At 51.1% G+C, this 15,137-nt stretch overlaps 2 protein-coding genes across 3 annotated transcripts in view; one reads left to right on the forward strand and one right to left on the reverse strand.

Moving 5' to 3' along the window:
• Positions 1–128: 128 nt before the first annotated feature.
• On the reverse strand, positions 129–10,122 carry Inca1 (inhibitor of CDK, cyclin A1 interacting protein 1). The gene is made up of 7 exons (XM_036195561.1): positions 9,967–10,122; positions 7,790–7,869; positions 2,356–2,469; positions 2,091–2,130; positions 1,649–1,842; positions 883–1,042; positions 129–509 (listed from the first exon to the last, which is right to left on the reverse strand). Exons 2-7 carry the CDS (start codon positions 7,831–7,833, stop codon positions 366–368), a joined length of 696 nt encoding a protein of 231 aa, XP_036051454.1. The 5' UTR covers positions 7,834–7,869; positions 9,967–10,122; the 3' UTR covers positions 129–365.
• Positions 10,123–10,224: 102 nt separating this feature from the next.
• Positions 10,225–15,137, forward strand: part of Kif1c (kinesin family member 1C) — a 28,743-nt gene continuing 23,830 nt past the window's right edge. Inside the window, exons 1-8 of one of the 2 annotated variants that reach the window (XM_036195559.1) lie at positions 10,225–10,640; positions 11,251–11,315; positions 12,388–12,493; positions 12,734–12,866; positions 13,224–13,300; positions 13,666–13,845; positions 14,460–14,525; positions 14,897–15,075. In XM_036195559.1, coding sequence (XP_036051452.1) covers positions 12,761–12,866; positions 13,224–13,300; positions 13,666–13,845; positions 14,460–14,525; positions 14,897–15,075 — 608 coding nt within the window. In that variant the 5' untranslated portion in view covers positions 10,225–10,640; positions 11,251–11,315; positions 12,388–12,493; positions 12,734–12,760. The remainder of the gene's footprint in view (positions 10,641–11,250; positions 11,316–12,387; positions 12,494–12,733; positions 12,867–13,223; positions 13,301–13,665; positions 13,846–14,459; positions 14,526–14,896; positions 15,076–15,137) is intronic. The other variant, XM_036195558.1, reaches the window with a different exon arrangement.

Below are 15,137 nucleotides of genomic sequence, written 5' to 3' on the forward strand. Positions count from 1 at the left end.
GGGCAGAACTCTTCTTGCCTCGGGCGAGACTCGTCAAATTTGGGGACCTAGCTTGACTTCATTGTAACTAGGTCCTCAAGAAAATCAAAGGAGTCTTTCTTTCCATTTCCTCTCCATCACTGTCTCCATCGGAAGCAAGACTACTCCAGACTCTTTAATAACAACAGAGAGAACACAGGACCAGGGGCTCGTCTACAGGGGAAACCGGCTGTGAGAGGATGGGGCCGTTGGATAAGAACTCAAGTGGGCTGTGAACAACAGTTAGGGTTAGGAGAGGAAAACAACCGCCTTGATGCCACCAATGAGGAGAGTCTCCCACTTGAATCGGTCTTGGCTCCTGAAGCTTGGGCATGGATGGTTTCCCACTACTCTTCAGACTCCAACGCCATCCTCTGAGGATTGTAAGAGGGGTTCCTCCAGGCTGTAACAGTGCTGTGGGCCAGAGAGCTTAGCCGCCCAGAGGCATAGGTCCCGTTCTGGCCTAAGGGAGTCCAGGGAGACCAAAGCAGCTGTAGAAGAGAAAAATTGAAGGGGTGGGATGGAAAAACGGGTCTCTCCCCAGATTTCTTTTTTTTTTTTCTTTTTTTTTTTTAAGCTGAGGATCGAACCCAGGGCCTTGCACTTGCTAGGCAAGTGCTCTACCACTGAGCTAAATCCCCAACCCCATCTCTCCAGATTTCTTAATGGCCAAATCCAGGCACACACACACACACATACACACACACACATACACACCCCCTCAAAAGCTCGGGTTCATGATTACTTTTTGTTCTTAAATTCAGCTATCCACCTTGGCTCTTGGCTTTTGCTGCCTCCCATTCGAGATTATGAATTGACACCACCTTCCACCCTACCCCTTACCAAGTTCATCTCCAATAATACCTGATCCCTGGGAGTGACAAAACAATTCTCTTCCTGTGGATAGGTTCCTTTCTCTTCTTCCACGTCAAGGTATTCAGTAGTGTTGAGGAATCCATTGTCCTCTTCAAGTACTGGGAGCTCAGGTGTAGCCTCAGAGCTACCCCACTGGGCCTTCTTCAGTCTGTGGAGACATTAGATTTAGAGGCAAGGTGCCTGGAGGTCAGGCTTCCAGCTTCATTCTTCGCCCTTCTTCTGGGCTGAAGTACTTCTCGCTGAGACTAATAGGCGTTACCATTTGATCTTCAACTCACTCCAACTTTCTGCTCTCCACAGACAGAAGAATTTTCAGTTCAGGGACCTACCTGTCAGTGACCCCTAATTTCCCTTAGTTCAATGATATGCTTTCTTGTCATCTTGGTTTCCTTCCATCCCTCAATTGCTTCTTTCCATATTATAGAAATGTCTGAAGGCCAGCAAGATGACTTAGCAGGTAAAGGTATTTGCCACCAAATCTGGTGATCTAAGTCAGGACCCAGATGATGGAAGATGAAAACCAATTCCCATAAATTGTTCTCTGACCTCCACACACATGCTGTGGCATGCAGTACACATGCACATACATAATTAAATGCAAAAAATAATGAAATCCTGTTTGAATCACATCAGGGGCACGGTTCCTTTCCAAGTACCAATGAATTTTTTCAAAGCTCTCAACTTTCTTTAGTTCCGATTACCCTGCCACCAATCCCTGCTTGGCTCCCAGAGGCCAGACGCCATGCCTCCTTACTCATTGATGACTCTCTGTCGCCTCCTCAGGTCCTCCAGATGATAAGTAACAGCTCTGACGTGGGCTGGAATGTTTCCAGGCCCCTTCTGCATTCTTTCCAAATGTAGCTTCCTCCTCTTTCTTCTCCAAAGCTTTTCAGGAGGAGGGAGTCTCTCAAGAGGATGCAGGCCAGGCTGGGAGCAGCCAGTGGCCTTCTGCCAAGAAGGAAGAACAGTTGCTAAATGGGTAGACAGGTGTTAGTTTCAGGGGATTTTGGGCTGAACTAGAGAATCAGGGGTCTTTGGAAGTTGGGGTATGATCTGGAAAACAGAATGCTTGGTTTATGGTAAAAACTGGGTCTGGTTAGTATACTGGCTGGGAAATACCAGAGGGAAAGGGTGCTAAGGATAGGAAGGCAGTGGGCACAATTTAACAGAAGGCTGAGGAGCAGAGTTTGTTATACCAGTATTGGTGGAATGTGCTGTTCTTCCATCCAGTTGGAGCTAAGAACAAACAGAGGGGCTGGAGTCAGAAAAGAAACCCTAATCAATACCATTTCCCTCATAAACTCTCCTGAATTCCTGTTGGAGCTACAGCTTCCAGCAAGTAGTGTGAAATGACCTACACACACACACACACACACACACACACACACACACACACGCTTATTGCTGTAAGGGTTCATGATCACCTTCCCACCTTCAGTCTCTGGCCTCTCCTCTACTCACCTAGACCTTTGGCTAAGATTCTCCCAGAAGGTATCTCCATAAGGCTGAGGCATTGGTCTGCTACTCTGGGAAGGCAGGCTGCAGGGTGAAGGTCGGCTGACCACCCTGGAACACCTGCCATGAGAACAAGATAGGCTCAGGTCTCAGAGTTGTTCTGAACCATGGGTCCTGACCCCTTTGGGGGTCTCAAGCAACCCTTTCACAGGGGTCACCTAAGACCATTGGAAAACACAGAGATTTACATTATGATTCATAACAATAGCAAAATTAGTTTGAAGTAGAAACGGAAATAATTTTATGGTTGAGGGAGGGGTCACCACAACGAGAGGAGCTGTATTAAAGGGACATAGCACTGGGAAGGTTGAGAACCACTGCCTAAGAGTATCTACTCTCCCACTGGATTCAGGAGTGGCTCTTTCCATGGCGTCCTAGCTGTCCACCTGCTTGCATTCTCTCCTCTCCCTTCCCTCCCTCTCTCCCCCCCATCTCTGTTTTGTCACTCTGGCTGTCCTGGAACTTGCCACATAAACTAGGCTGGCCCTAAACTTAGAGATCTGCCTGTGTCTGCCTAGGCTTAAAAGCATGAGTCATGCAGGACGGTGGCACTGTAATCCCAGCACTCTGGAGGCAGAGCCAGGCGGATCTCTGTAATGAGGCCAGCCTGGTCTACAGAGTGAGTTCCAGGATAACCAGGGCAGTTACACAGAGAAACCCTGTCTTGGGGTAGTGGGGTGAAGCATGAATTATAATGTTTTCTTTCTCCTCCTTTTAAAGAGATACAGGGTATCATATGTTCTAGGCTGGCCTCAAACTCCATATATTGCACTTAAGATCCTCCTGTTTCACAGGGGTGGAAAGATGACTCAGTGGTTAAGAGCACATGCTGATCTTGCAGAGGACCTGAGTTCAAATCCCAGAATCAAGGCTAGGTAGTTCACAATTGCCTGTAACTCCAGATCTGTGGGGTCCAACCCTCTTCTGGCTTCTGCAGGCACTCACATACATATGCAGATACACACATAAATTAAAATAATAAAAAATTAAAGATCTTCTTGTCTTCTCCTCTTGAATCTGGGATCATAGGCATGTACCACCACACCTAGTTTGTTCTTTGTTTTGTTGTTGTTTTCTTAAAGATTGATTTATTTATTATGTGTACAGTGTTCTGTCTGCATGTGTCCCTGCAGGCCAGAAGAGGGCACCAGATCTCATTACAGATGGTTGTGAGCCACCAAGTGTTTGCTGGGAATTGAACTCAGGACCTTTGGAAGAGCAAGCAGTGCTCTTAACCTCTGAGCCATCTCTCCAGCCCTTGTTGTTGTGTTTTGAGACAGGGTTTCTCTGTGTAACCTTGGCTGTCCTGGATCTCACTCTGTAGACCAGGCTGGCCTCAAAATCACAGAGATCCGCCTGCCTCTGCCTCCTGAGTGACGGAATTAAAGGCGTGCACCATCACTATCTGGCTTTATACCTAGTTTTTATGCAGTGCTAGGAATCAAACCCAGAGTTCCCTGAATGCTAAGACAGCATTTGTACCAGCTGGGGCGGTGGTGGCGCACACCTTTAATCCCAGCACTTGGGAGGCAGAGACAGGCAGATCCCTGAGTTTGAGGCCAGCTTGGTCTACAGAATGAGTTCCAGGATAGCCAGGGCTACATAGAGAAACACTGTCTTGAAAAATAAAACAGAACAAAACAAAACAAAGAAAAAAGGAAAGCAAGAAAGCACTGTACCACCCACACTATATCTAGCTGAGCTACAGCCACAGCCCTTTGTCCACTTTAGCTAAAGAGGTTATGACTCTGATTTGATTGGAGACAGGAGCTACGGTGAAGGCTATGGTTGAACCCTCAGGTCTCACTGAATCCCACATTCCTCCTCCTCTTCTTCTTCCTCCTCCTCCTTCTCCTCCTCTTCCTCTTCTTCTTCTTTTCCTTTTCGGTTTTTCAAGACAGTGTCTCACTATGTAGCTCTGGCTGTTCTGGAACTCACTGTGTAGACCAGGCTGACCTCAAATTCACTGAGATCCACCTGCCTCTGCCTCCTGAGTGCTGGGGTTCAAAGGCGTGTGCCACTACACTCAGCTTGAATTTCAGCTTTATATTGCACAGCCAGAGAAAATAATATTTAGCAAGCAGAGTTGTGAAAAGGAAGGCTGTGATCAGGCGGTGGTGGCACACACCTTTGATCCCAGCACTTGGGAGGCAGAGGCAGGAGGATCTCTGTGAGTTCGAGGCCAGCCTGGGCTACAGAGTGAGTTCTAGGAGAGCCAAGGGTACACAACAAAACCCTGTCTCAAAACACCAAAATAAACTAAAAAAAAAAAAAAAAAAGGCTTTAGCTACTCCGGTGATTTTGCTAGGCAAGGCTCCTTTAAGTTAGTGAAGATCCAAACAGAAGCTGCTTCCCCTGCTGTGTCTTCTGTGTTGAAGAACCACTGACATCCTTGAATGCAGGAAGGATATACGGAGCTATGTGAGAACAATGCTTATTACTTCCTTGTCCTCAGATTGAATGATGCCTAATCTTCTGAGTTTCTGTTTGTTTTGAGAGACAGGGTCTCACTATGTAGTTCTGGCTGTCCTGAAACTTGCTTATATAGTCCAGGCTGGCGCTGAACTCACAGAGATCTGTTTGCCTTTGCCTCCTGAGTTCTGGGATTAAAGGTGTGAGCCACCATGCCTGACCCAAGTTCCTAGTCTTTAAGTGAAATATCAGGGAGTCTTGTATATTCTTCTCTTCTGTCTGTCTGTAGGTGGTCTCATTCAATATCATGACTTCAAACATCTCCAGTGTGCTAATACTCCCAAATCTGTTCAAGCCCTGGTTCCTCCTTAGGCTCCACCCAACATCCACTCAGCCTTTAACCTGATGAAAGAAATAATACCCCATATGCCTAGTTGCTATGGCCAAAAACATGTTTTAAAAAAAAAAAACAAAACAACTATATAAGGCCGGGCAGTGGTGGCGCACGCCTTTAATCCCAGCACTCAGGAGGCAGAGGCAGGTGGATCTCTGTGAGTTCAAGGCCAGCCTGGGCTACAAAGCGAATTCCAGGAAAGGCGCAAAACTACACAAAGAAACCCTGTCTCGAAAAACCAAAAAACAAACAAACAAAAAACATGCTATGCTATATCCTGTATCCTACTGGCCAGTCCAGTGAGCTGTCTGGACAATACCCAAATCTGACCACTGTTTCCATTCCCATTCTCATCATATTGGAGAGATCTGTCATCTTTCTCTTCCTGGACTATGGCAATGGTCTCTCTATTTTACTCTCCCTGTTCCTATTATTATTTTTTTAATTTTGAAATTTTAGCTAGCCAGTGGTGGCAAATTCCTTTAATCCCAGCACCAGGAGGCAGAGGCAGGAAGATCTCTGAGTTTGAAGACAGCCTGGTCTATACAGCAAGTTCCAGGACAGCCAGGGCTACACCAAGGAACCTTGTCTCTAAAAAAACAAAATGAAATTTTTTTTTTTTTTTTTTGAGACAGGGTTTCTCTGTAGTTTTGGTGCCTTTCCTGGAACTCACTCTGTAGCCCAGGCTGGCCTCGAACTCACAGATATCTACCTGCCTCTGCCTCCCAAGTGCTGGGATTAAAGGCATACGTCAACGCTGCCCAGCCAAAAAATGAATTTTTAGTTTATTTTTATTTTATCCTGTCTGTGCTTTGCCTGTATGTGTGTCTATGTATCATGTGCATGCAGTGCCCACAGAGCCTGAAAGAATGTATCAGATCCTCTGGAACTGAGTTACAGATGTCATGTGGGTGTTAGGACCTGAATCTTGGTCCTCTTAATCACTGAGATATCCCACAAGCCCCTGTTCTTTTTATTTTTTAAGGATGTATTCTTTTTATTTTATGTGTATGTATGTTTTGCCTCCACCTATATCTAGATCTATATCCATATCCATACCCATATCCATATCCATATCCATATCCATATCTATATCTATATCTATATGTATCTGTGCATCACATTCATGCAGTGGCCACAGAGACTGGAAAAAGTCTGGCATTGGATCCTCTAGACCTGGAGTTATAGATGGCTGTTAGCTGCCGTGTGTGTACAGGGAATTGAACCCAGATCCTTCAACTGCTTCTGTTCTCATTCCCCTCCCCCAGTGCTACTACACAGAGCAGGAGAAAGTAATCTTTTTTCCCCCTCTGTTTCTGCCTCCTGAGTCCAGTGAGAAAAATCTTTTAAAATGGTATCATATTGGCTCAGTGGTTAAGAGCATTTACTGCTCTTTCAGAGAACTGAGGTTCAGTTCCCAGCATGCATATCAGGCAGCTCACAACTGCCTGTAAACTCCAACCTTTAGGAGATCCAACACCCTCTGATACATGTGTATAATCTCAGCACCTGGGAGATGATGACAGGTGGGTCAGGAGTTCAAAGTCATCCTTGTCTACATAGTAACTGTGAGGCTAGCCTAAACTATATAAGACCCCACTTAAAAAACGAACTGGCCAAGTGGTGGTGGTGGCGGCGGTGGTGGCGCACGCCTTTAATCCCAGCACTGGGGAGGCAGAGGCAGGTGGATCTCTGTGAGTTTGAGGTCAGCCTGGTCTCCAGAGTGAGTTCCAGGAAAGGTGCAAAGCTACACAGAGAAACCCTGTCTCAAAAAACCAAAAAAACAAAACAAAACAAAAAAACAAAAACAAATAAAACCGAAAACACAGAATTCTGTCTATGGCCTACCAAGTTTTCTATGATCTGGCTTTTGCCTAACTCTCTTAACTTTTTTACATTTTCTTCATTCAACAAGTTTCAATTGGTCTAACCTGTTACTAGAGCATTCCAAGTTTATTTCCTTCGTGCCCCTCCCATCCCCATTCTGCAGACAAGCTCTATCTCATTTCAAATTAACTTCTACACGACAGTTTTCTACAGTGACCCTAACCTTATATCTCCCCTATTTTCTATTACTTTATACTTACATATCTTTTTGTGTAGTTCCCATAACTAGGTGTAATGATGCTTGCTTACACATTCCGTTCTACCACTCGCTCTGTGAGAGGAGGACCCCCTTTCCTTCCAATTGTAGAACCCCAATGTCTACTACAGTGCCTAGAGCATTAGTGTTCAAAACCTGTTGGGCTAGAATGCTGGCTCTGTGGTTAAGGGCACACACACTGCTCCTGCAGAGGACTTGAGTTCATCCTCCAGTACCCATGTCAGTGGGCTTACAGCAACTCCTTGTAACTCTAGCCCTAGGGTAGCCCCAGCCTTCTTCTGGCCTCCACGGACAATTTAAAATAAAACAATAATAGTAAACTATTTACTGAATAAATTGGTGGACCATCAATCCCCAAAATACAGGCACTGAGGTTCCTGTTCTTTCTTACTCCTTTCTGAGAAGAATCCAAGCACGCAATCTTCCCCCCATCCCACCCTCATCCTTCCCACCCGACAAGGAGGACTCACTTGGCAAAAGGGAGGATGCTGTCTCCATCTTCCTGTCCCTGCATGACTGGACTCTGCTGGGTAGCAGGATGGATCTCCTCCTTGGTGATGGGGGGATAATGGATAATGAGTCATTCACTCACGTAATGGCTGTAGGGACCAGAGCATCAGCAAGTGGAGAGATTGGAAAGGGGCTGAACACCCTGAGATGTTAAGAGAGCTTAGTAACTCTGAGAGACAACTGCGCTCTACTAGTAACTGAACATGTAAAGCTGGAGATAAAAACAACAGGCACAGTGGACGATGTGAAGGAGAACATTTTCTGGAGCTAAAAGTATAGAGTGAGTGAAAATTACAGATGCAAGTTGAGTTAATCGTAATACAAGATGACCAAGCAGGGGGCCTGACAGGTGGAAACTGGACGGGGCAGAGGCCTTTGACGACAGAACGGGTGACTGCGGACAGAGAGGTGGAGGAATCGAGGGTTGGTAAGAGACGAAAGGTTAGTGAAACTGTGGAGAAAGTAACAACAAAGGAGGGAGCAGCAACTGAGAGCGGCTACGTGAGTGGTTCTCAACCTGTGGGTCACGACCCCCTGGCGTCCAGCGACCTTTTCACAGGGGTCACCTAAGACCATCAGAAACAGATATTTACATTACAGTTCCTAACAGTGGCAAAATTAGTTACGAAGTAGCAACAAAATAATTTTATGGTTGGTTGGGGTCAGCACAAGGTGAACGGTATTAAAGAGTCGCAGTGTTAGGAAGGTTGAGGACGGTTGGTCTACAGTAAAGTGAACACAGAAGTCAGTTGCACAGAAACTCTCTTGAGAAATCTGTACCCATACTTGGGTGCATACGGTCCTTTTCCTGGGCTCTTCTTTTCTTCCTTCCAAGATTTACTTACCAATTTTTTTATTTATGTGTATGTGTGTGAGCCTGTGAGTTTATGTTTACTATGTGTATGCAGGAGCTGCAGGAGAGCAGAAGAAGTTCTCTGCAAAAGCAACAAGGGCTCTTAATCACCGAGCCACTCCTCAGCCCCTTCCCTTTTTCTTTTAATGCCTATGGTTAAATCTATGTTAAAAATAAGCCCTTTAATCCCAGCACTCGGGAGGCAGAGCCATGCAGATCTCTGTGAGTTCGAGGCCAGCCTGGGCTACCGAGTGAGTTCCAGGAAAGGCGCAAAGCTACACAGGGAAACCCTGTCTCGAAAAACAAACAAACAAAAAACCCTCACAAACAAACAAACAAACAAAAGCTAGGGAAGTGGTAGAGATGTGGTTCAGTGGTAGAGTCGCTTGCCTGCATGCCCGGCTCTGGGAACCCTAGCCAATAAACTACTAGGTAAGTGAGGCGCGCATGTAGACCTGCACCAAACAGAAAAAGCCAGTCAGAGTGTGTCGGAAGCAACAGGTGCAATCCTGGGATTCCAACCCTCGGGAAGTTAACTGAGAGACCCTGCCAGTCACAAACCCCACAAAACCAACAGGGGTAGCTACACTGAGCTGACAGAGGGTGAGGAACGTAAAAAACAAAAGGAGTATGTTGAAGTAGTAGATGGGGTAGAGTTGGGCTGAAAGGGCACGTGAGCTCTAAAACGATGTCCTGAGAACTAAGGAGGCAATTGGCGATTGCTGAGGGGATGGCTGGGCCCGAGCGGCTGACCTAGGTCTAAGGGGCTGGACACATTTAAGGCTGTCAGATAGAACCAATCGTTGGCCCAGGGAGGATCAAGGCACAGCGAAGAGGGTAGACGGGCATCTGAAGGGTGGTGCCCTGGCCGGCCGGGGAGCCTGGTGCTGGCCGGGGAGCCTGGTGCTGGCCGGGGAGCCTGGTGCTGGCCGGGGAGCCTGGTGCTGGGGTGGTCCTGCCGGGAGGGAAGGGCCGGGCCTGAGGGTGTGGCTTGGGCCCGAAGGGGCTGACGCGACCTTTGGCAGGTAGATGGGGGCCCACAGCCAAGCCCTTGGCAATGAGCAGGAGGGCCGTGAGGTGGGAGCCCGTGCCGAGGGGCGTGGGCAGACCCCATGTGGGCCGGGGTCTCCAGCCCTGAGGAGGCAGCTGCGGCCTAAGAAGACACCTGAGCCTGGGGGGCAGACTGGGGCTAAGGCGGCGGTCGGGGGAGTCAAACTTGAAGGCTGTCTGGGAAGAGAGCAACCGAGCGGCTGTGCCGGCGACGCCTGCCTTTGGCCCCATCACCTGAGGCCACCGCGAAGCGAGTTCTGGAACCTCGGGTCGGGCAGGAAGGGGCAGCTCCGCAGTGGCCGTGATCGCCCCACTTGCCCGGCTCGCCCGGCTCGCCCGAAGGCCGGGCAGAGAGGACCGCCCCTCGGGGCGTGGTCTGCCAGCAAGCCCCGCCTCCTAGGAGCGCCTCTGACGGCGGCGACGTGCGCGCCTCCGGCCTAAGTCCCCTCCGGGGCCCGCCCCCACCTTTCCCCGGCTCCTCGGGAGCGCTGGCTTTTCCCACGTGCGGGCGTTCTGCTTTCCCTGTGTGTCCGCAGCTCGCTGCCCTTGCCTCTGCCCGGCGGAGGGCCGTACTGTCAGAGTGCACTGCCCCTTTAATTAGAGTGGCCCTGCGGGCGCCTTCCCGGGACAGCGCGCGCCCGCCTGCCCCGCGCGCGCGCCCGCCTGTCCGTCCGTCCCCCGCCCGCCCCTCGCTCCCGCCCCAGCTCGCGCTGCCCGGGCGGGCGCCGGCCGCTGGCGCCGCTTACTGCTGCCGCCCCCGGGGCGCGATCCGCGGCCCGCCGCCCGGGGACCCGGCGAGGGGCGGGGGCAGCTCCCCCGAACTGGCCCCGGGTGTCCCCCCTCTGCAGTCTCAGGCTTCCAGGAAAGTTTGTCCCTTTGCTCTCCGCCGGGAGTCCTGCCGAGACGAGGTGAGAGCCGGTGGGGGGCAGGGAGGGGACGCCCGCGGAGGAATGCGCTGGGGGAGGGGGGAGGCCGGGGAGCCGGGGTTCGGAGGTCCCGATGGCACGACCCGGTCGGGCGGGCTAGGCGCGAGAGCTCGGATCATGTGCTATTTATCCCGCGGAGGAGGCGCAGAGAGGTGCCAGGCCCCGGACAGCCGTCGGTTGGCTGGACTGGAGGACCGGGAACTCATGGCCGCCCAGAGCGGACAGGCGAGGGCCTGTTGGAGAACTGCCGGCGGGCAAGGTGCAGGTGACCCGAGACCCCCTTTCGGGTCGGTCGGCCCCACCCCGGCCTCCTCACCCCGGCCTCCTCCCCAGTGAGCCCTTAAAGCTGTACCCGCAGACTCTGCACCGACTCCTTATTCCTTTACCCCACTATGTCCTAGCCTTGCCACCCAATTCCCTGTTTTCTTAGTTTTGGAGGTGTCACATTGCGTGTCCGCCCTGGTGTCCTTCCCTCCCCTAGACAGGGTTTTGGGCGTCAGGGCTATTCTTCCTGAGCCAGCCTCTGATTTCGGCTACTCCCTTCCTGTGGTGGGATAGATCAGCCCCTTTACTCCTCCCCTGCTCTGCCTAGGAAGGCTGGTGAGGTGTGAGGCCCAACCCAGCATGACAGAAGTTGGAGGTCTTTGGGGACTACAGGTGGGGATGCGATGCGGCATCCTTGAACCCTTTTCCTAAGTCTTCACCCTGCTATCCGTAGGCGTGGGCTCCTTAGACTCTCCTCCCAGGGTGTGGGCACCCGGATCACCCACATTCCTAGGCTGCAGCCTGGCACCTTCCCCAGGCTAGTGGACGCCATAGCACTAGTCCCAGGTTGGGTTTGGGACCAGTCTGTTCCCTTTTCCCTTTGCTCTTCTTTGAGGAAGCCCCCCTCCCCAACCCTCCCCTGAAGTTCCCCTCTCCAAGATACAGACAGGTATTCCGGGTCTCCCTGCTTGGAGTCCTGGGGGTTGATATTATGCATACAGGATGACCCCACCCTCCCCTGCCCATTGTCCTGGATCCTGAGGAGGAAGTACTGGGGGCTGGGCAAGGGGTTTGGGGACCACAAGGCAGGCCCTGTGGATCCTTGTTCCAGGCTCTACCTCTAGCCCTTGGGCCCTGCCTCATGGGTGAGGGTGGTCAGCTCTATGTGGGAACTGATCTCTACCTCTCCCTTGCTGACCCTGGAGAAGAATTAGAAATGAGGGTTCCGAGATTGGAGTTTGGGCCCCTCTTACATCTCTTCTCGGCTTCCAGTTTGTGCTTAGAGCCCGTTCCCTGCCTTGTCAACATCTTCTCTGTCACCCCTTCCGTTTCTTCTGCTGGTCTCCCTTGTATAGCCTGACTTCAATCTTGGCTTTTGTCTGCTTCCTCTCATTTTCTTGGTGTCTAACTTTCTGTCCGTCCTCTTCCCTGCCTGCCCCCCTTGGTGTCTCTGCCCATGTGTGCTTCCCCGTGCATCACCCTCTGTCCGGTCTGTGTTTCATTCTCTCTCCCTCTCCTCTGACTGAACGAACGCTCAGGACACTTGTGAGTGACTAGGAATAAAAATATCACTGCCTCTGCCCTTGGATTCACATTGCCTTGAGCCACTCCAGAGGGGCGGCTATCCTGACTTTCCTAACATCTCCCTACCCCTTGCTCTCCAGACACAGAACCCTAGGCAGACCTTTGGAGCTTCAGGTGTTTCCTGACTTCTCTTCCCCCACAATCTGGGTTTCCCTTACAGCCCTGCTGGTGTGGCCAGGCCCCAAGTGTAGGATGGGGCTTCCCATACGAGGGCCAGTGGCAGCCAGGACTGATGCAGCCCCCCTGATCTGGGGCCGGGACACCAGGTAACTCCGGGGTGATGGCCCAAGCCCCTACAAACTGGGATCCGACTGGGGAGAGAAGCAGGAATGACATTTTCGGGAGTGACATTTGGGAGGAAGGCCAGCAGAGCAGGAATGGAGTCCTTGAGGGGATGGGTAGCTAGCTAACTGGGAGAGAATGTGTAGATGTGGACTCGGGAAGCAAGGGAGGCGATGTCTTGAGTTCTCCCAATGGCTCTGACCACCCCTTTTTTTTCGGTGCAGCTGAGTAGGGCAGGAGTTTCTGAAGCTATGGCTGGTGCCTCAGTGAAAGTGGCAGTAAGGGTCCGGCCCTTCAGTGCCCGTGAGACCAGCCAGGATGCCAAGTGTGTGGTCAGCATGCAGGGCAACACCACCTGTGAGTGACTCCAGAGGCCCGCTGGGCTGTCCCGGGAGGAAGGCCATGCTGGGCATAGAGCATGTGCTAGCTGCAGGGGGGGGGGGGGGGGCGCAGACTGGCCTTTCCATGTTCCTGTCCCTGGGAGGGGAATGTTGGCCATCAACCCTCCATTGCCCAATCCAGGGAGGCAGCTCAGAGGGGGCGGGTCCTGTAAAGCCAAAATTAGCTTTGGTGGCTGGAGGGGGTGGGGATTATTAAAGGGGAGAGATGAGTTAAGATAGAGATGGGGAGTGGGATCCTGGGTCCTCAGGGCTTATGGGAGAGTGGGCAGAGGTTGAGCGTAACTGACCTTGGCTTTCCTCTTTGTTTTCTCAGCCATCATCAATCCCAAACAGAGCAAGGATGCCCCGAAAAGCTTCACCTTCGACTATTCTTATTGGTCGCATACTTCGGTGAGGCTCTTGGGGCTAGAGGAAGAACCTAGCCATGGGAGACAGGGATGGCGGGTGGAGGGGTGGGGTTTGGGTCCTGAGAAGAGGGCCTAGTGCTGGGAAATAAGGATATCGAGAGGACTGGCTTGGGAGGACAAGTACCTTTGGGTGGAAATGAACCTAGAGGGAAAGTAGACTCCGTCCAGATAATTAGGACCAGCAGGGGCCTGGATAAGAACCTCAGGGATGATAAGAATGATGTAGTGGGGGTGAGCGGCCCCCAGGACCTTTGGGGCAGTCACTGAGAGGTCAGGATGCTTAGGCCGTCGACACAAAGAACAACCTCATCCGGGGCTCCTGTCTCTCTCTGTCTCCATTTCACCCAGGTGGAGGATCCACAGTTTGCGTCTCAACAGCAGGTGTATCGAGACATTGGGGAAGAGATGTTGCTGCATGCCTTCGAAGGCTACAATGTGTGCATCTTTGCCTATGGGCAGACGGGGGCTGGGAAGTCTTACACCATGATGGGGCGGCAGGAACCAGGGCAGCAGGGCATTGTGCCTCAGGTACGTGCTGGGACCTGACTGGGCAGCCAGGGGAGGAACATCTTTAGTTGCCACAGGGGAAGAAGGACAGGGTTAAAAGGCTTATAAGCCAAGACCTGTCTGTCTGGAGCTGTTTGTGATTGGAAATGTGATGGAGTATAAGGCTTGGATGTATCCCAGCACCCAGGGCTCTTCTGAGAGAGAGAGGCTTTGCACACACCAGGACAACAAGGCTCCATGAGAAGAGCCAAGGCATTAGTGTTAGAGAAGCCATGGTTTTACTCGCTACTCTTATTTTGTCTTGTAACTGGTTTTTAGTGCATTTCCCATGTGGATTTCAGTACTAGACGGTGTTAACCGTAATTGAGAGCTGCTCATAGTTCTCTGTGGCTATGGTCTATAGTGGCCTTGTCCGTAGACTAGAGTACAGGATACATGTGTTTGCATCCCAGCCTGATGGATATTAGCTTGTGACTCTAGACAAATGTGAACCTTTGAGAGATTCTTTTCCTATCTATAAAATGGAACTGACCCCTTCCTTGGGGCTCTGGAAAGGGTCATTTGGGACAAGGTCTGGCCTGGGCCTGGAGCTGCAGGTATGCCCTGAACAGCAAGTTCTCTGTGTCCTCCTCCAGCTCTGCGAGGACCTCTTCTCTCGTGTTAATGTGAACCAGAACGCTCAGCTTTCCTATTCTGTGGAGGTGAGGCCCAGTCTTGGTGCAGGTAGGCAGGAGGCCTGGTACCCCTGGACAAGAATGTGGGAAAACAGTGATTAAGACTGAGGTCTGTCTCTGGCGTCAGCTTGGGGCCTAATTCTGGCTGTGCTGGTGACTAACGTGACCTTGGGCAGTGATTTCAGCTTGTAGCTCCTGAGGATGTTCCTCTATGGGATGCTAATGATTAGACTCACCTCCTTGGGTTGGTGAGAGGACCAGGGAGCTAGCGTATTCCGCCTTAGCACCATGCTTGCTATGCCTGAGCTGCACTTCACTTTGTCCTGTCCAGTGGAGGTTAGTTTCTTCAGCAGCATCACTATCGGCTTCCTTACTTCCCATTTGCTCCTCCCACTCAGGTGAGCTATATGGAGATCTATTGCGAGCGAGTACGAGACCTCTTGAACCCCAAGAGTCGGGGCTCTCTGCGTGTCCGGGAGCACCCTATACTGGGCCCCTATGTGCAAGACCTGTCTAAATTGGCTGTGACTTCCTATGCAGACATTGCCGACCTCATGGACTGTGGAAATAAGGCGCGGTGAGGCAGGCTTACCTGGGAATGGGAAGGAAGGGAGTGGGAAATGGTGAGGGGCGGGAACC

Source organism: Onychomys torridus, chromosome 8, assembly GCF_903995425.1.
Source record: "Onychomys torridus chromosome 8, mOncTor1.1, whole genome shotgun sequence".
NCBI lineage: Eukaryota > Metazoa > Chordata > Mammalia > Rodentia > Cricetidae > Onychomys > Onychomys torridus.